We start from the raw sequence: 27,746 nt of genomic DNA, 5'->3' as shown, positions 1-27,746 counted from the left end.
CCGTTCATCTTGTTCTCCATATTAATATGTGTTTGGAGACCAAATTTTACATTTTTCTGAATTTTTTTACTATTTATTAAGTATTTTACAAAATTGTTGATCCAACGGTGGCTGCTGATTTTACTGTTTTGTTAAGCCACCGTTGGATCAACAATTTTGTAAAATACTTAATAAATAGTAAAAAAATTCAGAAAAATGTAAAATTTGGTCTCCAAACACATATTAATATGGAGAACAAGATGAACGGTTTGGATCGGCCATTTGAATTTTGAATTTTAGATTTATGGTCCAATGCACAAATCCCTCCATGCATTGCAATGCACCATAGCCCATCTCTCTCTCTCTCTATATATATATATATATATATTTGGTTTCTTTTACATATTATATAGACTTATGAGAATCATCTACACACTTTTCTTTCACTAAATAATATTTAACACTATTATTTAACTCGTCTATTTTCTAGATATGAATTTATAATTCCCATGATAAACTAGAAGACCACAAACATTAACTTCAACATAGAAGACTACAAATATTAATTTTAAAAAGAAAGACCAAAAGCATTAATTTCAACATGCATCTAGGCTTTTACACGTAGCGAGACACCCTACTGAGTAATTAGAAGGATTGTCGTCAGGGATAAGATAGGCAAGTGTATTCCATCCAGTCCCTGTAAAATTATTCTTTCCGGTATTGAGCTGGAATGGTGCGATATTTTTGAACTCCAATGCATTAGGTATGTTTGGTTGCAATGAGAATAGACTATTATTAAGAACAAGCTATTCAGAACAAGTTATTTGGTGTTTGGTTGAATTAAAATAATTAGAATAGAGAATCAAATTTGTTTCTTATTAGAACCAACTATTCTCACAAAAAGTTGGAACGAGTTATTTTAATAAAACAAATACTTATTTTAGCTATTCTAATATTTAAAGATAAAAGACAATACTTTTTGTTTAAAAAAGTAAAGTCACTTATTTATGTTCAAATTAAAGACAAAAAATTTGTGTAAAAAAGTAAAGTCACTTGTTTATGTAAAAAAGTAAAGACAATGTTTTTTGTGCCAATTCAACAAGAGACATTTGGCAAATGAAATTAACTTTCGAGAAACCAAGGATCCCTTTGAAATTGCAAGAGAAGAAAACTGTTTATGTTCTATTGTAGAGATGGCTGCACAACCATTTCCAATCTAATTATATTCGCTAAAATGATAACCTGAGGAAAAAGGTTTAGTATTGGTAAATCTATAACAAAACGGTGACGAGTGCTGTATGTAATTTATTTACAGAAGTAATCCAATTCTCAGCAGAAAATGGCGTGGGCTAGCAATCCAAATTTTCTTATGTTTTCTTCAATTAAGAAAGGGAACCATGCTACAAATTCCCTCCAAAAGTAAAGCTATAGAAGAAAAAGGGAATCACATATCCACTGATCCACAGAATTCAGAAAGTGTTTTTTATCTAGTTCAACTTCTATTCTTTTGAATTCTATAGAATTCTTGAGCAATTTAGTTAAGGTCATTGACCACCTTGATGACAAATCATTACCAATTTTGGTGCAAAACAAGTTGGTTAATCCCCTCAATCAAATGATCTAACAAAAAACGACATTATTACTTTTCTGCTTCATATACAAAGCGGTTAAAAAAAAAATTGCTCTCAAAAGATATAAAACATTATTTGCTTTAATCATAAGAATCTGCTGAAAAATGGATGGTGTTTAAAAATTATCTCTGCATGTCCTGTTCAGAAATTAGGGTCCACCAAGTATAGCATTTTCAATATCCTCTCTGCTTAATGCATAATTGAACTTCCTCTCTACATCCTTCTCTAAATTACCAGGCCCACTTTTCAGGTACCTGCTTTGCCAAGAAAGTATGATCTTATAAGATAAATATCTGCTTTAAAACTAAGAATTTCATATGTATTACCCTAGACTCTGGCATTCTTATGCTTTGATTTTGTTATTTGGGGCATATCTGATTCAATTGTAATTGTTGTACATCTGCTTTACTTCAGTTCTTGCTGAATAGGAACAAAAACAGACCTATATCTAGTTGATACATCGGAGACTAGGTTAGATAAAATCGAACAGAATGAATCAAGTACAATGTCTGGAGCAAATAAATGTAACTTATTAGTCCCACAATCCAAATATAACAGTCTCTGTGGTATGCAAAATTCTGTCAGGTAACAGACTTGACTGTATTGCGAAATCATGTTGTAAAGGATAATTTTGGGATGGAATCCCAAATTTTCTGTCATAATTGCAACAACTCTACAACTATAACATGCAATCTAATCCAGTTCAATATGGACCGGTCGCTTATTAACAAAACATTGAGTAAATCTAATCCAGTTCAATATGGACCGGTCGCTTATTAACAAAAAATTGAGTAAAATAGCACTGCCGAAATTAACAAATTACAAGGTGCAATTTATAATCCATCAAGGATTGAAAACTAAGAAACCAAACAATTTCTATCTAACTGTTTGATTTCACCATATGATACCGGCAACGGACTTGAAGTGTTCAATCAATTGACACAAAGAGAAATCAATCAAAAAGTAATTACCGAATATATATATCCGTGATATCAAGATAAAGCCTGGCGTGCCAATTTGGATTCTCAATAATCCACGCTGATCGATCTTCACGGCTCTGATAAAACCCTAAACTTCTCAACCAAGCCTCGATGCAAGGCAAGCTATGCAAGTACATAGGCTCCGTCTTGTCTGGCAGCTTGTTCAGCCATTCCTTCCATCCCTCCGCCTCCATTGGAGCCGGAGACGGAGAGGCGGAGCATCGTGGGGTCACATTTCTCTTTCCTCTCCGGTTTAAGCCCGTGACCGTAATTCTCTTATCAACGGATACCAGGGATGAGGTTTTGAGGCGACGAAGGCAGAGAAGAAGAGGAGAAGTTGCAATGGATGATGACATTCTTTTCTCTCTTTCGAGTGATTTCAGATAGTGCTGCTGGTAGAAATAACTGGGCTTATAAGAAGTTGCTATTGGACTCTTTTACATGCATTTTGGGCTTGCATTTAGATAGGATCAATTGGGCTGTTTTCATGAATTCTTATCATTGGTTTTTATTCCCTCATATAGAAAAGGATGAACAAATTGGGCTTGAATTTACCGTTTGAACCCTCAGGTATACAAGCCGATATTAGACACCACAGTAGTCAACTAATCAAATTTTGGGCTATATAAAAAGAACCTAAACAATAATTATTGCATGCATGCAAATGAAAATTTCTCGGTATTTGTCATTTTAATTTTGATAACACGAATAGCGGGAGCATGTTGTGATTGTTTCCCAGTAACGTTCGATGATAACTAGGAGTGTCAATGGATACGGTACGGATCGAGTGGAGACATTTTTATTATCATACTCATTAAAATTGATCTTACTTATACTCTATTTTTACTCATTACAAATTGATCTTAATATTATCGGATAACAAAATGGTAGCGGGTGAATAACGGATAATACTAATATAATAATTAGTTTTATTATATTTTATAAATACAATATCAAAAACTTATTCATTTCACACATATGTAATTATATTACTAAAACTGTATTAAAATTATAATTAAGAATAATAAGACCTACGATTGAGCCTCAGAGAAAGCCGTAGAGTGCAGATTCACGGTACATATTACAAATTAATCAAGTTATCTAATTGAATTAGCTTGTCTAGCTTTGTTTTTAATTATTTATCATGTGTTTTTGTCTAACTTGTCTAGGTTCATGCTACAGTAATAAGATCAAAGATTGAGATCACATAATTTAACTATGGTACTGTGCTGGCATATAAATATTTTTTTTATCAAAATAAACAGAAAATTTACATTCTTAGTCATCATTCGAAACTATTATATTACTCTTTATGATCTTTTGTAGATGACATTGAAATCACTGAGGGTTTGATTCACCTACATTTACATATGAGAATGGAACTGAAGCTATTTATTTTGTTTCACTCGATAAGTCAATTTCCAATGGTGTACTGTTGACGGTACCTTTATCTAAATTAATGAAAAAACACATATTCATGGGATAAAAAAAACATACTTATAGTGTGTGTGGTTGTCTTCTGTGAATCTGTGATTCCGTTTCAATTCAAATTTTGAATTTTGAAAACAAGATTGACATGGAGGATTGAAGTAGAAAGTTGAATTGACACTGAATAAATTGAAGTGGAACCAGATTTTTTGCATATTACACTTTCCATTCCTACGTTGGAGTAAAAAGGAAAGAAAACAAAAACCGAAGGAAAACTATATCAATTATCAAAGATACAAGACGAGCAGTTTTAGGAGCACTGAAATGGTCATTACCTATGCCTAGGGGTGTCAATGGGTACGATATGGGGAGGGTGGAACCATTTTCATACCCATACCCACTAAGAATTGACCTTACCCATACCCTACCCATACCCGTTAAGAATTTGTCTTACCCTACCCTACCCATACCCGTTATGATTAACGGGTAACGAAACGGTAGTGGGCGAATAACGAAAATACCAATATAATGGTTCGGACAGCATATAGTCAATTTTGTCATTTGTTACATTATTTCTTCTAACATTTCATTCCATCTCATTCAATTATATATTAAATAAATATATTCATAGTATAACCTTGAGAAAGCTGACATGTAATGCAAAATTCAGACGCTAACACCTGAGCTGACATTAATGGATTACTTATTTAGACCAAACAATACATTATTGCCAGAAAATAAGGTGATGATATATTTTCTTTGAAACATGGAATATTTTCATTTGTAGAATTGAGAAAAAGACAATAACGATGAATAAGAAAGAAAACAAGGAAATGAATTCGTTAATATATATGTCTGTAGCGTTGATACAGGTATACAACAATATGAAAAGAAGAAAAATAAATAAATTAGATATAATATTGATATATTTATATATAATATATTTCATATAATTACCCATTACCCAATGGGTACAAAATAACCTTTATCCGTACTCATACCCATTTATCTAACGAAAAAAAATCTTTACCCATACCCATACCCAATAAACTAACGAAAAAAAAACCTTACCCATACCCGTCTTATCGAATACGATACGGGTAGAGTAAACGGGTGTCATTGACACCTCTACCTATACCCATATATAGAATTTTAGATTTTATAATTACCCTATAGGATATCGGGTATGAAATGGTCATTACCCATACCCATATATATCCATTTGGTTAACGAATTTTTTTTCTTACCCATACCCAATAAACTAACGAAAAAAATATGACCCATACCCATCTTATCAAATACAATATGGATCAGATAAACTGCTAGAAAGATACCATTGACACTTCTAATCTCTAATGAGAACGCTCTATGGACCCCACATGATAAATAATTCTAGAATATTTTCTTAAAATTGTTTTGAAACATGCATATTTTTTTTTTTTAAACTTTAGAAAAATAATATTATTGTTACCGTACTACCTATAAAGTTTGGCACCCTTCAAATGCACTCAGACTTTTTAAGTATACATTTTCCAACATGAAATATGCGTATTTTACTATGGATAAAAAAATATGTTCAAGGCAGTACAAAGGTAACATATTTACAAGTTAGTTATAAGTAGAGATTTAAATGAGCCGAGTTTAAACGAGTTACATCTAAATCGTACTCAGCTCATTTAATAAATAAGCGAGTCAACTCGAGTTGGGATAATAATAATGAGTTGTAAAGTCAACTCGTTTATATCTCGTATAACCCAAGTCCATAAGATAGTCCATGAGACAATTCAAATTTAGCTCATCACCAACTTATGAAATTACTTGTAACTTGTTTATAGCTCATTACCAACTTATTTATAGCTGACTCTTGAAATTTATTGTGGCAAATTTTATATAGCACTGTGACTCGAGTTGTTAATGAGCGAGTTAATTATGAACAAGTCAGTGAATTTGAACATTTTTGTACAGCCCTAGTTACAAGCCCCGTTCAAGAAAAAACGAAGAAGCAAATTTAAGAAAATCCATCAAACGTGACGGAAACAATTGCAGGGGCCACGTCACAGAAAGGAAAAGACAACTCAGCAATGTAGGTCTCTGTATTTAGTACGGTGTACAGCTCTACGCAATAGACCGACGCTGTCTCGTCTCATACCAGAATAGAACCTGTTCGCGCTGCCACCGGTAGAGTACAGAGCTACTAATAAAAAATGGTATAGTATTAGTAGAGAGCTCGTACCAGTTTGCGTGGAGTATCAAGTAATTATTTCGTATGTCACCCAACGCCAGCAGGTCAGGAGTAAATGAGAAATAGAGAGATGAAAATTCAGGTTCTGTGTTGCTGCCTCATGCATATAACCTCTCCATTTGCTTCCATGACTGGATCAATCCTTTTCCAATTCGTATTACATTCTGAAACAACTTTGTTGTTTCAACGAGTGGTGCAGGGACATGCCCAGGATTTTTGCCAGAAGACATAAATTGAATTCAAATAGTTTTTTTAGGGTCAAACTCATTAGTTAATTAGATATTAAAATAGTGACTTAAGCAACAAAATACTAAAATGCTATTTTAAAACAGATAGTGAGATTTTAGCTAAGGCTTGTTTGAATCGGATGCCGCCTACTGATGTTGATTGGAGAGCTTTCTCGGAGGTGTTCTATTGCTGGAAAGCCTTCAAGGCAAGACCAGCGTACAGTTGCATGCATGTTGAGAGAAGTCAAAATGATTTGGCTGACTATCTCGCCAAGAGGGGCAGACTAGAAGGATGGAGTTACAAAGGGTTCACCTTTCCTTTGTTTAGATAAAGAACTATTATGTTTTTCTTTTTGAGTCACCTAGTGCTATTATAACAATCCTGTAATGCTACGTTTTTGTGGTGATTATCAATAAATGCCTACGGGCTTTGATTGCAAAAAAAAAAAAAAAAAAAAAAAAAAAAAAAAAAAAATTTTCAAGTTATATCAATGTTGAAGCTAATAAATACACATGACTACTCTCTACTGACGCTATTAGAATTCGTATCCTCTGCATTAACTCAAAAAGGAATATTTTGAGTTAATGCATATGAACTGTCCAATTGACTTTAAGATTCGTATGAATTAGATTGGTACTAATATTAAAGACTTCCTATGTTTTAGGTGAGGGCCGGATAGGCATTGTTTACAATCGAATGGCCGATATGTATTAACTCAAAAGATACTCTTTTGAGTTAATGTAGACGATACAAACTCATGCTATTAAGGTCTTGTGATACAGTATATTGCTGTTAGAGGCAAATTAATGCTAAATTAGAATAGTGATTAGTTTAATAGTAATTTTACAAGGTATACAAAATTAGGAAATTCAAATCATATCAATATTGAATTCAATTAAATTTATTCTAATTCAAATTCAAGTAAATTAGAATCGAAATAAAATTACAAAACTAGGAAAGAACGAAATTTACCATGAGATTGGAAAAGAGAAAAAAAAATTAGTTTCACGAGTTGGGACTTCGAGTAGGCGTGGCTGCTGGATGCGCAAAGCGACTTTCCTTCGTCACTTCGAGTCAGAGAGAGAGAGAGAGAGGGGCGTGCCGTGTTTCTTTTTTTTTCTTTTTTTTCTACAATTTTTGTTTTTGTTTTTTTGAAAACCGGATAGTAACAATTTTTTTTTTTTTTTCTTTTTTTTCAATCAGAGAGGTTGCGCATGAGGTTTTCGTTTCCAATCAGAGGGGCGTGCAGAGTATTTTTGTTTTGATTTTACAGAGCCGAAGGAAGAGAGCGACAAACTCAGCGACAGCGAAATTAGGAAACATGTTTTTTTTTTCAGCCAACGATGCGTTTTCAAGGCCCAACACTTTTTTTTTGTTTTTTCAGGCCCGTTCTTTCTATTTCTTTATGGTTGGGTTTACTGGGTCTAAGCAAGGGCAGGTTCATTTTCAAAGGGGACAAAAACTAACTGTGTTTATTTTTAATAGTAAATTCTAAAATTCAGGAGAGAGTTGTCCCCTCTGGAACACTGTGGGTTCACTCCTGGAGTAATCTATCTTTCTATCCTTTCTCATATGGTTCAATTGTAATGTGAAAAAAATTTATATGGATATTCTTATAATAATTATAATAATGAAATGGTAGGGTTCGAATAATCTAAGGATTGAAATAATTGTCTCATAACAAAATATATGCATTAGGATTCCAAATAACATATACCGGACCCTTTGGTGGTACTACTTTTGGGGGTTAGAATCAAATCCTCAAGGAGAAAAAGGTGTTGAGACAAAACCAGCTGTAATTTACGAAACCAAAGTAGTTCTTTCTCGGGACGAGCTTATCTCCCGTGCCACTCGAGTTGCACCGGAACTCGACATGCTCTTGCATCGGTACTTGCATCCTCGTTTGGTTTGTCTTTCTACAAACAAAGCCTCCATCTCCATACCACCTAAACCTTTATTTCCACTTAAATGCACCATTTTAATATATAACGCCGTGTATAATGTTTGACCTTTGGAACGGCCGAAGCAATGACCAAACGATGACACAAATCATAGACTTGTAGTTCACTATATTCATTTATTGCAGAAAAATATTAGATCTTTCACAAATATTTTTATAGTACAACTGCACATTTATTTGAAACGTTCTTAACTTCTTATAATTATTCCGGTTATTCTAGCTGTGAGTATGGATTTCTGTAAATTTATTTGAGAGTTTGATCCGTATCCTTAAAATTTTATCTCGCATAATCCCATAAAAACAAAACTATGTTCTGAATGTAATTAATCAAGTAGTAACATTAGGTTCAACATTTATTCTAGGGTTTTATAAGTACTTGTACCTCTTAGTCCCTCTTATAAAATATATTACACTACGATAACTTATTTAGCTCAAAAATCTCGATCTTATAGTTCCACGGTTCCACCCTGTTTTCAGATGAATTCATATCCTCTGCATTAACTCAAAAGGGAATCTTTTGAGTTAATGAATCTTATCCATCCGATCTGCTTTAAGATTCGTGCATACTAGATTCACACTAATATTAAAGTCCCCCATATCATAAAAAAGGAACTAGATTGGCTCTGTTTAAAATCAGACGATTGAGATTTATTAACTCAAAAGATTCCTTTTTGAGTTAATGGAGAGGATACACATAAATCTGCTGTTATTCTAAAGGGATTGCAGGATCCTGTGATTCCAAATCCATTCATTTATTTATTTAGAAATTTGTGTATGAAAAATAAGTGTTGTTGAAATTTGTACATTTCAAAAAGTGAAATGTTAGATTTGAAATCACAGGGTCCTGCGATCCTTTAGAATCACAGCAGATTTATTTCCTCGTTTCAGATAGTATCAAAGCACTGTAAAAGAAGTGCAACTTTTGTTGAATAAGTCATCTAATTGGAAAGCATTAATTCAAAGTATCAGTCTTTTCTTGTTATTTTTAGTGGGAACAATGTGAAACATTTTTATTAGATTGGGTATACTGAATGCTTTTTTTCCTCTCTGCATAAAAAGATTCAGATCTGATTATTATTTATTATTATTATTAAGAATAAGTTCCATGATTTCATTAATTAGTCTGAGACAACGAAATATATATAATCGCTCAGGTTAATATTGATTAATATCTTCTAGCCCCAATTTGTCCCCAGCTTGGTTTGATGTGGAACCTAAACTAGCTTTAATTTAGCATAATTGTAGGTGTTACATATGAAACTGATAGTAAAATATATGTTGAAGCATTTTAGAATTATGATAAAGTCAGAGTTTAACTTTACGATGAAATGATATTTCAGTTCTTATAATTTTTGTAAAAATCAAAACAATTCTTTTATTTATGGTTTCTAAAAATTCTCATACATATTCACCGGGTGACCCCATCTCTCTTCTATTTTGCGATCGAATTCGTAAGCTTCCAAGAATATTCGTAGATTATTTGACAGTATCCATCTCAAGTTCTATGGATCAGACTAATTAATCTGGATGAAAAAATTTATTGTGAAATTTAATTAAAATAAAAAAATAAGACTAAAGAATTAACAAATTAATCAAGATTGATGAGTGCATGATATGTTTCATTAATTGGAAGAAATTTTCTGTTAGTAATTACCCACCGATCAATATTCAATAGTCAATCAACCCAAGCAGCTGAATTTATAGAATTCGGTGCAATGTCGACTGATAATTAATATCTGCTACATAATTTCTGTGAAGGATGTCAAGGACTGATACTAAACAACCATTTAAATCTAATTTCATTTGATGATAGTTTGACGAGTGGTGACGTACGTATCACGATATGTTTAAATTATGCTACTTCGTCGTTCCAAAAGTATATATGTTTCAATTGATAGATGATTAAACAAGTTTTAATTTTGTATAAGTTTGTTATTGCACATATATATATGTAATATTCGTTGCCTTGAACAATATAGATCATCCATATTTCAATTTTCGGTCTGCTCGAATGACACATCAGTTATATATGGTTATTTGATAGTTTGATATGATCGCGACTGTGGTGAGAGGGCTTAATCATAATTTTGAGGGACCTGCGTTTTGGAGGGCTAATGGTTCTCTCTTTTGGATTAACTATTGAAAATAAAGTCATTGTTTCGCTTTTGTGCTCGGTGGGAGGTGGGTGATGGCATATATGTTTCTTTCTGGTATGACTGGTGGAATGGGCCTCCTATCAGGGCAACAAAAAAATGATGGAATGAGACCATTGCTTCAAGCAATTTTCTCACGTGACATGATCACATGTTGGCCTAGGGTATTCCCATTTCTTGATCATGAAATACCTGAATTCACTGATCAGGATGATTAGGGGTGTCAATGATACCCTTTTAGTCGTTTACCTGATCCGTACCATATTTGATAAGACGGGTATGGGTAATTTTTTATTTTTTTTCATTAGCTTATTGTATATGAGTATGGGTAATGAGTTTTTTTTCGTTAGCTAAATGAGTAGGGGTACAGGTAAAGGCTATTTCGTACCCATTATCTTATAGGGTAATTATATAAAATATAATAATATGATAATATTTGAGCAATAATTAGTGATTACTTTTATTATTTAGTGTATTATTTTAGTTGTAAAAAAATATTAAACATATAATTTTTATTTGTATGTTTTGTTCTTTAATTAAATAATTAATTTTTTCGAAAGATATATTTTTGTTTTTGAATTTTCTTGTTTTATAAAAAATATAATTCAGTTGAAATTGATTGCACAATTATTTTTATTTTTTATAGTAATATCATTGTAAATGTGCAAAATAAATAGCGGAGGGTTCAAATGCACTCAAATTTTTGTGCACCAAAATGCACCTTATCCTTTTTTTTTTTTTTTTTTTTTTTTTTTTCTGTTTTCAAAGTCCGAATAGTCAATCCGAACCGTTAGATGCGATCTATATATTAAGATGTGCTTGGAGACCAAATTTTACATTTTTTGAAATTCTTTTACTATTTATTAAGCCACTTTGAAAAATCGCTGATCCAATGGTCCAGAAAATGTAAAATCAGCGATTTTCAAAGTGGCTTAATAAATAGTAAAAAAATTCCAAAAAATTTAAAATTTGGTCTCCAAGCACATCTTAATATATAGATCGCATCTAACGGTTCGGATTGACTATTCAGACTTTGAAAACGGAAAAAAAGGATAAGGTGCATTTGGGTGCACAAAAATTTAGGTGCATTTGAACCCTCCTCAAATAAATAAATGAGTTTTGATGTTATATTTGTAAAATATAATAAAACTAATTATTATAGTAGTATTATTCGTTATTCACCCACTACCGTTTCGTTATCCGATAATTTTAACGGGTAAGAGTAGGGTAGGATAAGGTCAAATCTTAATGGATAAGGGTAGGGTATGGGTAAGATCATTCTTAGTGGGTATGGTTATGAAAATGCTTCCACCCTATCCATATCGTACCCATTGGCACCCCTAAGGAGGATCGGCGATCTACAAGGTGATGTCAACAGGTGGCTCAATTAGATGGAGATACAAGGATATTTGGCGATGCTATGCACCAACGATGGTTAAATTTTTTTTTTTTGTGTGCCTTCATCAGAAAATTTTGACCCATGATATAATACATACAAGAGGTACGAATTGCCAACTGGAGTTTGCAGTATGTCAAGAGTAACTCCTGGAAATACCATTCCATGTGTTGTTTTCCAATGCCGGTACGCATTGCAAGTTTGGGATTGTATGAGATTGATCATTACTCGTGCTGATCCGATGCTTGGATCATGGGATAGATATAAGCAAGTTGTGAAAGAAAGAGGATCTAGTCAACAAGAATTGTGGCGGTACTGTGGAATATTTGGAAGTAGAGGAACGAGACCATATTCAGAGGGAAGAGAATGCGGTCGGTGGTACTGGCCGCCAGAATCCGAGAAGAGACTGAGTTGTGGTTATCCTGTTGAAGACAAGGCCGTGCTCAGGGTGTTGATTGGAGGCCATATGGAATAGACAATATTGTATAGTGTTTAAAGGTGCTATCGGGGCGGGTCGGGTCTGGATACTATATTTGGATCCGTACTCTAAAAGTGTTCGGATTCGAATTTCGATCCATATACTTATTTGTTTCAAATTGGGTCGGGTCCGGATCCGGATACCTATCTACCCGAAGATATTTCGGGTCCAGTCTTTCGGTTCCGAGTAGATAGATACCCATAACTTGTTTGTAGATTATCAGGTCCGGTTCGGATACGCGATGGTTCCAGATCCGAAACGGATATATGTCACAACTTCAAAGCATTTGAAAAATAATTTACATTTAAATATAATAATTTCTTAAACATTCTCATATCATAAATCATTATAATATAAATTAAAAACTACTAAAAAAATAAAAATTATACTATTGATCTTGTTCATAAATAATAAAATATATCATGCTACATAACACAATAAAAATAATAACTCAATGGTTGAAGAAGAGATATAATTTTTAGAAAGTAAAATATTGGAGATGACGATTTTCTTTTCTATAGTTCAAAAAATCTATGACATATCAATTAGAGCAATAAATTTTCATTATTATGCAGAGGATATTAAGGCAAACATTGAAGGATGTATTCATCGCAATAATTTTCTTAAAAAAAATTAATGCGGCTGTTACAGAAGGAATAAATTTGACATCCATCTGTGTGTATAAACACAGCGAATATGTGACTGTATTATTTTTTTTTCACATTCAAGTTGTGAAAAAAATACTGGGCTCACCACGGCTTATGCAAAAATTAATATGCAAAGTTTTATTTTTTATATATTAATAGTTATTAATATATGTTTTATCGGATATTTATATGGGTATCGGGTCGGGTTTGGTTATGGGTCGGATAATTAAATGAAACCCATATCCTATCCATTACAATATCGGTTCCGGTTCGGATCTGGATTGGATATTAAATTATTAATTTTGTAACCGTACCCATAATTTAACTGGTTATATTTTTTAAATCATACCCTATCCAAATTAATCGGATCCGGGTCGGATCCGGTTCGGTTCTGGATCGGATCCAGATAATCGGGTAAAAGTAGCACCTCTAATAGTGTTTTTAGATTTTTAGATGGTTTTTAGGAGTTTTAAACACATGTTACACATCTATTTACTGTAATTTGATAGCTGCTACCAATGTTTCATAAAAAAAATAAAAAATAAAATAAAAGGTAGTTTGATATGATCCGTCACTCACTGATGGTTATATTGAAGAAAAATGAGGATCTAAGTCCTCATTTTGTTGTATTGACAAAACTTAAAATAGATTAGGTTTTGAACTAAAACCTGTAGTACAAACACAGAGGCTCAAGAGTCCTGAGCCCAATTAAAACTGAAAAAAAAAAAGTCAGCCCAATTAAAAATTCAAAAAAAATAAATAAAAAGATCTCAGTGATGATTCTAGACTAAAAAAAAACTGTTACTAATGACAAACTATATATGAATGACAGTTATGATTTAATTAATTAAGAAACCGTCACTGATCATGAGTTCACATTATTTATAAAAAATTTCATCACTGATTATCAGTGAGACGGTGACAATTCTTTCTAAAAACCATTACTAATTTATGGTCTTAAAAAGCTCGTCACTGATTATCGGTTCTTGGAAAAAAATTGTCACCGATAAGTGATGATAAACTATGTAAATAATGTGAACTTATTAGTGTGGAGTAAGCTAGTTCGTCTAAAAAGATATAAATTAGCTTACTCCATTATAATTTCATCTTATTATTTATGTTACTCTTCATTCGACAGTTAAGTATAAACTAAGTCCTTGTTTGGTTATGGTATAATTCAAAGAAATGTAAAAAATATGCCTCTAGATTTCATTAATCAAGAACACCAGAGATGTCAATTAATTTATACATATGTTGTAAAGCCTGACAAACATGTAATATGAAACCATTTACGCGGTCATAAATTAATCCACCTATCTTGGCTCCATAAGTTATTATGCGAATTTCTTTAGTTGTAATTTTAATTGTCGAACTAGCTATAATATTTTAATTTTAAACTAGTTTGTAATTAAAGACTAGCTAGTTATTATACAATGCGTAAACAAAAAAAAAAACAGACCAAATAACAAGAAATTTTTGTTGGTCTTACAATTCAATATTTATTCTAAGCCATCTCTTAAGTGACATATACACTAACAAAACAAAATTAATTTACGTCACTAATCAAACAAAAATAATTTATGTCATGGCTTAATTTTAAGTCACAACTAAACTAGAATAACTTATGACATTTTATCTCCAAATAAACAACTTATTCCACCTCAAACAAGAACTAATTAGTCTTTTCATTTATTCACCTCTTACACAATCACTGTATTAATATATTTGACGTGATATATCTTATGATCTTGGATGGATCTACTTTTTCAACCCAAACCCAAAAAACCTATGAAAAACAACTTTGCCCATATACTACTTTACTTTGTTTTTTTTCTTTCCCCTACGTGTGTGCACTACTGCACTTCAGCAGTTCACATTATTTGGCAGTCTCTTCTTCTCAAATCCCACAGGATGTTTAACTGTTTAAGCGATATATATATATTCCTTTTCTTTTTTGTGAAATGGCATGTAGACGATTTTAAACTTAAAGAGTTACATATTAACGGTTATATAAGATGAGACAATAAGTGTCTTAAAAAACATTAATTCATCTGTAAACAAACTAAAAATATACAGAGGTATAGAAGCTTAGTGATGGATTCCTTTGTGTATATAGTTGTCCTGCTGGCATACTTTATCATAGAAAACACTGAATCAAATTAGACCGGGGACTGAATCAACCAGATCAGGACAATCATCACTCAAGAAGTTCCAGTGGAAGCACTAAATTAAACCATATCAAAAATTGAATCAATCAGACCAGAACAGTCACCACTCAGATATATTGTGTCTTGCTAATAAGATAATCTACTGACTACTCATTCATATATAATCCGCAACATTCTTCATTTGTCATAATTAATACACGACATATATATTGCCAATTATTTTAAATTTCTTTCAATTGTATAACTGTATTATATAGAGCAAAGTTAGCATGCGTTGTAAAATTTGGTGAGCATAATTTGAAAAATCTATCAAATTATATTAAAATGATGAATCCAATTACTGTTAAAATTTAAAAAAAAAAATTGAATTTATGTACATGCAAAATTTTAAATTTCTTGAATTTATTTAGTACAAGTCAATTGGTAAATAATATGATGAAAAATAAATGCATAAAAGAACTTATAAAATCTTATAAAAAGTTCATTTTTTTTTACCGCTTGACTTTGTACTAATTGAATTCGAAATTTAAAAAAAAAATTATGGACATGCATCACAAAGTAGATTGGTTTTAACAGCTTGAATTCGTTATTTGAAATCAATCTGATAGATTTTTAAAGTTGTATTCATCAAATCCTTTTAAACACCACAACATACACTAGTTTTGCTCCTATTATATACTCTCTCTCTTCAAATTCTACCTTTTCCCTTAGAACAATTTTGCATTTTTGTGGTGGTATCTGGCCATCTGTGGAATATTGGAATTCCACCAATATGCAAATATGCATATGTATAAATTGTATCCCATTTTCAATCAGTATTATATATTAAAAAAGAACTCCGAGAGATGCAGGTTCAACTATCAAATAGCATTCATTTCAAAACTATCAAATAGCATCTGGCGTCGGATGTACCTGATTTAAAAAAAAAAAAATACATTCAATAATTAAGAAATGAAACCTAAAAGTGGGTGTGGTTCTTTAATGGTGGAGGATCAGACAGGTGAGTTGTTATGCGTCGTTTTGATATGTTCATTTGATTTGAAAAGATGGATTGAAAAGGGGAGGAAGCAGAGGGAATCCAGCGTTTAATCAATGAAATTTCACACAGGAAACGACTTTAACTCAAAACCAGGAAAAAACCTATACATACAGATATATAGAACATATATATGTTCATAGAAAGAATATATTCCTGTTACCTCGCTCAATTTTTATTTCATTTTTCAATTGAATTATGGCAATTGGTAAATGTCCTTCCTAAATTAATGTAAGCTTGAATTAACATTTCCTGTGTCTTGGACCTGAAATGCTGGATGAATATTTATCTAAATTATGATTTACATACATGATCATAAAAAAAATTCATTTGTGTTTACATGTACAAGTACTCTTAATTAATTTTGAGAGCACACACATAAATCGCTCCATTACAAATTAAGTAAAAGGCGCCAATATTTTGCTTACAAATTCAGTAAACAAAAATATACAAACTTCTTTAGCTAGAATTTAATTGCATATTCAACACATAAAAGGCGCAATTACTTTGTCTCAAATTAGCAAAGTTTTAAGACTATTAATTCATTTGGAGAGCTAGACACAGCGACGACTGTTAATTATTATTTTGAATTTAAGTTTTGACAGCACAAAAAATATTTGAACAAGTACATAATTGCACAAAAACAATGGAGGTAATTTCAGATCAAAAGTTGGAGGTTAAGTGCAATAATTATTATTTAATTGAAAACGGCCACCTCATGAGTCATGTCTGAATCTGATCCCCATTTTTTGACCAAGTACAAAGAAGAGGGAAATCAACATGAATAAAGTTACTTTTAGCAACGGACAGCAATTGCATGTGAAGATATTCAATTGATTGATTTGTGGATTGTATATAATTTTTTATTTTTTGCAATTATCAATCTAAAAAAAAATGATCATTTTAATTTGGATTTCAGCTCTTTTAAACATAAGCTAGTAATTTGTTCAGCTCGACTAACCAAAATCTCAAATCTTGCATCGATCTTAATATGGTGTGAATTAATTTTTATTTTTCTTATTTTATCATGTCAAACGGCTTATAATGTCCAGATGATCAATTCACATCACATGATTTCAAAACTAGAAGAAAACAAGTGTGATCATGGAAAGCAGATTGTTAGTCTGCCGAAAGTTAAAAAGCATTTGCTATTCCCTGTCTCTTCCTACCAAGAAAGGTTTAGAGGAGACTGGCTAGAGCTAGACAAACCTCAGTGACACTTAAAGTTTCTTTCTGGCAGTGCCATCAAGTAGTTTATCTGTGATCATTCATCTATTATAAGCTTTGCCGCTAGTGATAAATTTATAATTTATTTTTTGAAATAGAAAGTTGAAGATTTAGGCTGTTCTTTGGGGAGTATGAAAACAATGCAATGCATGTATTTTCGGTCGATAGTGGAAACCTCCGTGGTTACTGGCACGAAATATTAAGAAAGAGACTGAAATGTGATTGAAATGTTGTAGAGGTTCACTTCTTTTTAGTTGGGAGAAGAGGGTGTGTAATTTATTTTTGGATTTTTAGTTTTTTGTAGTTGTAAACATATCTATCATTGTACACCTCGTAGTTGCTACTTGGATATAAAAAATAATAAAGTTGAAGATCTAGCCTTTAAAATTTCAATTAATGTTCATAAAGAATTTTCGTTCTTATTTCGAACTCACAACCTCTCACGTGGTGAGTACGTATTGACCTCTGGTCGTAAATAAAAGTTGCTACCGATAAACTAAGTAATTAAGAATAAATAAGAAGTTCACGGTAAACAAATAAGTCCATATTTGTTGAAATGTTGTCTATATTAGCACCTCATTTTTATATATATAGTAATTGAATTTCTCATTAATTTAAATGATACAGTTTTAAACCATACGATTTTTCAACATCTTCATATTAAGCAATAAGAGAAGTGGATTCAAACAATAAGAGAGATGCTATACACACATATAGTTAACTAGAAAAAACCAGACTCCAGCGAATTTTCCTCCATAGTCCATACCATCCTCAATAGCTAATTCTGTCAAATTTTCAATGTATGCATCACTCTTCATTGTTGAATATATGTTATTTTTAATAGAAGTTAGAGTTCAAGTCATTCAAATATTTAATATTCACAAATAATTATTTCTTTCGGATTTTAAATCTACAACCATCTATACAGAGAATATTGTTTTTACTAGTAGACCAAATGCTAGTTCTCTTGTTCAATACATGTTGCTGATAAACTTTTGAAGCAAATATTAATGCATACTTAAAATTAGGAAAATATAAGTTTATACTCGTTAAATCTCACTAACTAATATTTACTCATCCTAACATCATAATTGAATATTTTCGCATTAAAAACTCATCTTCTCAATAATTTCTCAGGAAATGGTCAAAATTAGTTATATGAGCATTTTATTATTAAAAATATTAATATTTTTGTTTACCTATCCAATAATATTACCTTTTATATTTTAGTCTCGACTTTCATTACTATTGATATAAAAAAAATCAAAATATATCTATTCTGTAAGAAATTACTACTGAATTATATTTGTAATTGTAATGATTCATATCAGATTAATTATGGTATGTACTGGATTAATTACCTGTACCTTAAATGGCATACGTTCGCAAAATTTTTAAAGATGGCTGATTATTTTGATGGACAAATATACCATGAGAATGTTTTGACAGAAAAATTGTAAATTTTGATAGAGAAAACAAAATAAACATTGAACTTCCTCCAAAATAAAAAATAAACAGCAAGGACTGATATTCCATGAACTGGATACGAGTGAGTAATTGAGTATCGTATCCAGTGACCCGCCACAAGCTAATCCGTGCAATTCAAACTAGAGAACCTTCTCATGCAGTGAATTCTGAACTGAGCAGAGGCTCAGAGCAGATGAACTGATGAAGGGGATCAACATAACTACATGAGAAAGCTAGTAAGATAAAAACACCACCACCAACAACAAGAGCACAGAAACAGAAATAAAAGTTACCACCTTACCATAAGAAGAAGAAAGCAGTGTGGGGCCGACCCACCAAGACCGAGTTGTCTCGTCAGTGGCCTTTTGGAGCTACAGTACATGGCAGTGTGGTACCTATCCCTTGTTCCAGTTTCTGAAAGGTCAACTCATTACATGTATAAATCCATGTACATGCAGACACATATATATCATATATCATCATCTCATCTCATCTCATCTCTGCGGTTTCTTTCTTTTCAAGTCAAGTTAGAATTTTGGAGCAAATTCCGGGTCTCAGTCTCAGTCTCAGTACTTTTTTCTCCAAAAGAAAACCAAAAGAAAAATAAAATAACCAGTAAAACAGTAGAGAGTTTTCTACTGTTACTAAACTAGCTAGCTCTATTGTAAAGTCGCTTACCAGTGCATTTTTACAGAGACCGTATTAAAATTTGTGACAGAGAATTTGGATTCTAGTTTGGGAATATTATCATAGGTGTACTGTAATATCTGTTATTAATAATTCACAATATGAGTTCTCTTGTCATTAACTATATCTTTTGAGGTTTAATTTGTTGATACAGATCATTGGCAGGCAGGCTCTGAATTTGTCATAGAATTTGTTCGGAATAACTTCTTTTTTATATATAATCACTAGTTTCTGTAAAGTAAATAAATAAAAGAAACGCCAAAAGAAATGCATACTTGCTAAATACATACATGCAACAACTGAGCAAACAAAGACCAACAAAACTATGGAATGGATAAAAAAAATCCTGTTTCAAGTTTCAACATGTACTATATGTTTTCAATTTATCTGACGTGTACCCGCTTAAGTTCATCGATTCAATCCAGTCTATTAGAAACAATATGCCACAGTAAACCTTTTTTTGGAGGTAACAAACTCCTTTATGACAGGTTCACTGTCATTAATAGCAAAACCTCTACAGTTTCTTCATAGCATGTCTGTCATTTTGTTTGCTGTATCGCCAACCTGCAAAAAAGAAGTTGTTGAAAGAATTAATGAAGCCATCCCCTGGAGGTTTTAATTTCGCCTTAATTAATTTGCATAGACAAACTGCTTTCGTTGCCTTTTCAAAAACTGTCCAAAAAAACACTTACATAAAATGTCAAAGAGGTTTTATTTCAGAACAACTAATTTTTTTTTGTTAAAATAGACATAAAATTTCGAAGCTTTAATTTTTTTTTTTTTTTTTTTGGGGGGGGCGGGGGGGGACTTTCAGGTACAGAATCTAATTTGTATTAGTTTCAACCAATAAATTATATCTAACCAGTTATATTGGACATGGATATACATGTATTAGTTTCAACCAATAAATTATATCCAAACCGTTCAACTTGATGGATATGTTAAAATGTGATTGCAGATCAAATTTTACATTTTTCTGAATTTTTTTTACTATTTATTAAGGTGGGTACAAAAATTCAACGGTTGAAAATAGCGATTTTGTTAAATACTTAATAAATAGTAAAAAAAAATAAAAAAAAATGTAAAATTTGATTTGCAAGCACATTTTAACATATTCATCAAGTTGAACGGTTTGGATCGACGGTTTGGACTTTGAAAACTTTAAAAATGCACGATGTCATTCGATGTCACAAAAAAAGAGTGTCATCCGATCCCTCATATATATATACTTGCATGAATAAATATACCAAGAGAGAATAAATTTAAACTAATTAGAAGATCAGTTCTGCTAGGAGCCTAGGATGCTTGAATTGAAAAACATCCTTTGAACATTCAGTCATTCATTCATTCATCGGCTATTTTATTTAGATGCAGCAATTTCCACAGAGTTTAATTATAGAAAAACAATGCAAACATATTTCCAGTTCTGGGATATATGCTGATCCATTATATGAACTAATTTCGGCAAACATTGCACCATTCCTTTATCCTTTTGAAAGCATCCGGTCGTTTTTTATTTATCTTCAATAGTAGATCTGGAATGTGCTGCATTGATGTAGTTAAGATTGTGAAAGAGAAGTAGAGCGCAATAAAATATATCCTGGTTATGTGATTAAGTGAGACACTAGATACCCTGGTTAATTAGGCTTATAGGTACCTATTAGGTGTAGAGCTTCATTGGAACTTGTTGCATGCTTTGAGAGCAGAGAATCCCGAACTTTAACGAGAATGTTCTCTTTTACCAAAAAAAAAAAATATATATAAAACAAACGCTGCAAGGCTGCACCGAGGAATCAAAATAATAATTTGGACCACCCTGCATCAAATAACAAAATTAATAATTAAGTAATATGTTTTTTTTTAATTAAAGTGTTACAATACACTAAAAAAAATTTAGACCATATTTTCAAGAATTGATTCTGCAATTTTCCGCATAGAGACAAGAACTCGTATTACTACACTAAGTGTGCGGTACTAAAAATTAAGTAATAATTAATCCGCTAATTAATTAATTACAATTGTTACATCCTACAATGACTTCTCTTCACCAAGTCAATCTGGGATGTACTCCTGAATTTTACCGAGGAGAGGGAAGGAATAGAAGGAAAAAAGGGATTCATATCCTCTTCATTAACTGAAAAAGGAATCTTTTGAGTTAATCTATATGGACCGTCTATGAGTTTTAAGATTTGTGTGAATTAAATCTACACTAATCTTAAAAAACCGTATGTTTTAAACGGAGGCTGGATGGGCTCCGTTTACAATCGGACGGTCTATATGTATTAACTCAAAAGACGCTCTTTCGAGTTAATTGCAGATGATGCGGACTCTGGAAAAAAGAAAGGTTAATGTAAAAGTTATACACATTCCGATTTGGAGAGACGAAATTCGTTGAAAATTACTTAAAGGCGAGATGTAAAGCGCACGTCACCTTTCCTACCTTCATCTTCCCTCTTGGTTCTTTCTGATTTGTTTTCTTCTGAAGAAGGTAACCGGATATCTGATCAGATCCGGTTTCATTGTTTCTCCCATTTTCTCTTCTTCCTTTCTTTTAATGATCACATTGTAATGCACAGTCCTAATGACTTATATTATTTTTGTTCAAAAGCATTTGAAATTTATCAGCACACGCTATTGATCACAACGGAAGAGATATTCATGAAAGAGAATTCAAATGGTGCAAGAATAAAAGACACAACGAGCGGCTTCTTATTTTGTTAATTATCTTTCATCAGTGTTTCTTGATATAATTACCCGTGGATGAAGGTTTTTTTTTTTTTTTCTAGCTTTCTGTGGATGAAAGAATTAATATGGTCTGAAAGAGAGAGGTAAGGGAATATAACAAGATGTATCTTTGACCGGTGACAATAATAATAATAAAGGGTTAGATTTTTTTTTTTATGTGAAGAAAAAGAAACCAAACAAAATGAGTTGCAAACATTCTTAATCAAACAAATTAACAAAATCACAAAATTAGTAACTCCATAACAGAATTTTTACTTCTAGCTCGGCTTTTGCTAATTAACTGATCAGGATGCTTTTCAAGTGTCATACTTCTCTGGAGAAAGATTCACCAATTTTTTATTTACTCTGTGTCCAGAACTTTGATGTTCAAATTGGATCTCATTCTTTGTCATATAGATTTTTCAAATTTTGTCTATTGGAAACCGCATTGTACCTATTGAATTGGGCAAAAAGAGTAAAGTTAAAAAAGATTATCTCAATTCACCTAAGGAGCAATATAAGAAAACACCATGAATTAATTAGGTCCCAAGTCCCAACCTCTCCAAATGATGAGGGTTTTTTTTTTTTTTTTCGTAATGTTGACAATGGCTGCCAAACTAGGAAATACTCTCCTAATGAGATTATCTTTAGCAAGGAGAGATGTTTGAGTCACCCATATTTTTTGATCTTGGATGGAACTTTCCTAATACACATTGAAAGTGACAACTATAAATATGATGTATCATTTTGAATTTGAAGTTAGATGTACTCGTGCTGACAACTATAAAGACAAAAATATGAAAACTTTTTGCGTAAAAGAGAGATTTGATTTATTGATCTCATTATGACATGTTCGTTTATCATGAAATTATGTGGAATGGAATTTGACGGGATGGGCACTCACTTTTTTTTTTAACCCTATTCTGTAAATGGGTGCTCTCCTTGCTTTACCATGAAAAAATTAGGACCCATGGGTATGGATATGTACGGAAATTTGGTGAAATAAGTGTTCGGTTGTACTGTAAGATTAATCAATTGTGAAAAATTTTATTTTCTTTCTGCAACAATTGATATCATAAAATTATTTTTATTAATTAAATTATTAATAATGTAATAAAATAAAATATATTAAAAATTAACATAACATAACTTATTAATTACTATTTATAAAATATAAATATTTTTATAATTAAATAAAATGAGAAAATGGGTACCAATAAATTAAGAAAATATTAATAAACAAATCAAAAATAAGATATTAATAATTTTTAAATAATATATATTTTATTATTTTACATGCTACGGTGCTACAGACAAGCCAAGAACCATTATAAAATTTAAAAACTATTAGCTAAATTAAGTTTGATATTAATAATTATAATAAAATAGCTTAATCACATTAAGTAGCTAATTTAATTATTAGTTTTTACAGTAGCTTAATTTGCTTTTTCCCCTATGGTAACAGTGTTATTTGAAGGAAAAAAGAGAACTCTCGGGAATTGAATTGAATTGGAAAAAATCCTAAGCCACCGAACACATGTTAGGAATAAATACCACTGTGTTGTTTTTTCCTACCTAAACCCAAGCTAACGAACACAGCCTAAATTGGCGAAATTCCGTGGATCCACATATCTATTACAAATGATAAAATCTTTACCTCTTTAGATAGGAGCAGAGTCAGATTTTTAAATTATTGGAATCAAACGTGAATGAATGTCAAGCATATAAAAATTTCCTACAACAACTAGGAGTCAATTTCACACTATTCCTAATATATAGTTGCTTTTATATTAAGAATAAGTTATAACCATAAAAAAAATTTGAAAATGAATGGGATCAAACCCCGGCCCCATTCATATTAGAGGTAAATTATTCTCTCTAGACGTAGTTCAAAACATATAAGAAGTTATCTAAAATAAATTAAATATCGCAATTAACAGAAGGCATTATTTTAAAAGGAAATGTTAAGGCTACGTTTGGAGCATAAAAGAATGTTAACATAGATTAGTATGTTATTTCGTATCCTATTTAGTAGTTAAATGGATGAGTAGTTATTTGGAATACCGCTAATTACTGTTATGAATATAATGGATGGTTCATTCATTTGTAACTCCCAATATTAATCTCCACTACCCCACTACCATTGGAATTTATATCCCACTACTATTAGAATTCATTTTCATATTTATTATTGTAATGGTTTTTCATTTACAATTGGTAGCCTATAAATAGAGGCATTGTATTCTTGTATTGTACACATAAGAAATATATGAATAAGAGATAGTCATTCTTTACATTCTCCATCTTGTTTGTGTTTGTTTTTTCTTTGCTTTATAATACGTTATCAGCACGAGAGCTCTACTATTTGAAGGTTTAAGAATGAATATTTCTTTGGTTAACAGCGACATCAATAATGAAGAGATATGTCTCGTCGACAGTGCAACAACTCATACCATTCTTAAAGATAAAAAATATTTTTCTTATTTAGTAATGCAAGAAGCCAATGTTAGTACTATTTCGGGTAGTACAAATTTAATAGAAGGCTCCGGAAGAGCTATATTGTTGTTACATGGAGGAACTCAACTTTATATTGATGATGCACTATATTCTTCTAAGTCTTAAAGAAATTTATTAAGTTTTAAGGATATCCGCCGAAATGGATACCATATTGAGACAACTAATGAAGAAAATGTTGAATATCTTTATATAACTAGCAAAATCTCAAATAAAAAATGCATATTGGAAAAATTATCTATGTTTTCCTCCGGTTTATACTACACATATATTAGTGCAATTGAATCACATGTTATTGTAAATCAGAAGTTTACAGATAAGAATATGTTTAGGCCATACCGGATCAATAATGATGCGAAAAATAATAGACAATTCATGTGGACATTCATTGAAAAACCAGAAGATTTTTCAATCTAATGAATTGTCATGCGCTGCGTGTTCTCAAGGAAAGTTGATTATTCGACCATCACCAGCGAAAATACAAAATGAATCTCTTACATTTCTAGAACGTATACATGGTGATATTTGTGGACCAATACACCCATCATGTGGACCATTTAGATATTTTATGGTTTTAATTGATGCATCAACAAGATGGTCACATGTAAGTTTATTATCAACTCGCAACCTGGCGTTTGCGAGATTACTTGCTCAATTAATCCGATTAAGAGCACATTTTCCTGATTATCCAATTAAAAAAATACGTCTAGATAATGCTGGTGAATTTACTTCTCAGACATTTAATGATTATTGTATGTCTATTGGAATTGATATTGAACATCCGGTAGCTCATGTTCATACACAAAATGGACTTGCAGAATCATTTATAAAAATATTACAATTAATTGCAAGACCATTACTTATGAAATCTAAACTTCCAATATCTTGTTGGGGACATGCTATTTTGCATGCAGCAGCACTAATTCGCATTAGGCCAACTAGTTATAATGAAACTTCCCCTTTACAATTAGTTTTTGGTCACATACCTAATATTTCTCATTTAAGAATTTTTGGATGTGCGGTATATGTTCCAATTGCTCCACCACAACGCACTAAAACGGGACCTCAAAGGAGGTTGGGAATTTATGTTGGATTTGAATCTCCATCTATAATAAAATATTTGGAACCAATGACAGGAGATTTATTTACGGCTAGGTTTGCCGATTGTCATTTTGATGAATCAAAATTTCCAACATTAGGGGGAGAAAATAATCAGTTGGGAAAAAATATTAGTTGGAATGAATTATCATTATCACATTTTGATCCTCGTACTAAAGAATGTGAACTAAACGTTCAAAAGATAATTCATTTGCAAAGATTAGCTAACCAATTGCCAAACGCATTTACAGACTCAAAGAAAGTGACCAAATCACATGTACCAGCTGCTAATGCTCCAATAAAAGTTGATGTCCCTGTTGGACAAACTAATGAGATTATGACACGCATGAAGCGTGGAAGACCAATCGGTTCCAAAGATAAAAATCATCGTAAAAGAAAATGAGCAAATAATGAAAATGGCCAAGTCGAGGATATGATAGAAAAAATTTCAGAAGAAAATCAAATTATAACTAATATTGGAGTTCCAGCAGAAACTCAAGAATCTAAAACTAGTGAAAATGAAGAGATCTCAATAAACTATATCATGGATGGAATAAGATGGAACCGAGATAAAGTTGATATTAATGATATTTTTGCATATAATGTTGCGCTAGATGTAATGAATAATGAGGATCATGAACCAAAATCTATTAATGAATGTCGACAAAGAAATGATTGGCCAAAATGGAAAGGCGCGATTGAGACAGAATTAAACTCTCTTGAAAAACGAAAAGTTTTTGGGCCTGTAGTCCCAATACCCGAAGGCGTAAAGCCAATAGGATACAAATGGGTATTTACACGAAAGCGAAATGAGAAAGGTGAAATTGTGAGATATAAAGCTTGACTTGTAGCCCAAGGATTTTCGCAAAGACCTGGAATTGATTATGAACAAACATACTCACCTGTGGTGGATGCAACAACTTTTCGGTACTTAATTAGTCTGGCAGTACATGAAGGGCTCAATTTGCACCTAATGGATGTTGTTACAGCCTATTTATATGGCTCGCTTGATAATGACATATATATGAAAATTCCTGAAAGATTTAAGATGCCTGAAGCATGTAATGTGGGTTCTCGAGAACATTATTCAATTAAATTGAATAAATCTTTATATGGATTAAAGCAATCTGGACGCATGTGGTATAACCGTCTCAGTGAATATTTATTGAAACATGGATATAAAAATGATACAGTTTGTCCATGTATTTTCATGAAAAGAACTGAAAATGAGTTTGGTATAATTGCAGTTTATGTTGATGGTCTAAATATCATTGGAACTCCTGAAGAGCTTCAAAAAGCAGTAAATTGTTTAAAGGAAGAATTTGAAATGAAAGATCTTGGAAAGACAAAATTTTGTCTTGGATTACAAATTGAAATAGTGCTAGAAAGGTTTTATATGGATAAATGACATCCGTTGAGCACTGCAATGGTTGTAAGATCATTAGATGTGAATAAAGATCATTTTAGACCTCGAGAAAATGAAGAAGAACTACTTGGTCCCGAAGTACCATATCTTAGTGCAATAGGAGCACTTATGTATCTTGCTGGGCATACAAGACCAGATATATCATTTGCTGTAAATTTATTAGCAAGATATATTTCTTCTCCTACGCGAAGACATTGGAATGGAATTAAACATATACTTCGCTACCTCCGAGGTACAATGGATATGGGTTTGTTCTTTTCAAATGTATCTAAATCAG

At 31.8% G+C, this 27,746-nt stretch overlaps 1 protein-coding gene across 1 annotated transcript; it reads right to left on the bottom strand.

Annotated features, from left to right (window-relative positions):
• Positions 1-1,658: 1,658 nt before the first annotated feature.
• On the bottom strand, positions 1,659-22,008 carry LOC144546566 (tRNA dimethylallyltransferase). The gene is made up of 3 exons (XM_078295102.1): positions 22,004-22,008; positions 2,582-2,956; positions 1,659-1,864 (listed from the first exon to the last, which is right to left on the bottom strand). Exons 2-3 carry the CDS (start codon positions 2,944-2,946, stop codon positions 1,759-1,761), a joined length of 471 nt encoding a protein of 156 aa, XP_078151228.1. The 5' UTR covers positions 2,947-2,956; positions 22,004-22,008; the 3' UTR covers positions 1,659-1,758.
• Between the last annotated feature and the right edge of the window lie 5,738 nt (positions 22,009-27,746).

This window comes from Carex rostrata, chromosome 30 (assembly GCF_964058835.1).
Source record: "Carex rostrata chromosome 30, lpCarRost1.2, whole genome shotgun sequence".
In the NCBI taxonomy this organism is placed as follows: Eukaryota; Viridiplantae; Streptophyta; class Magnoliopsida; order Poales; family Cyperaceae; genus Carex; species Carex rostrata.
This window is presented reverse-complemented; position numbering and strand designations above follow the sequence as displayed.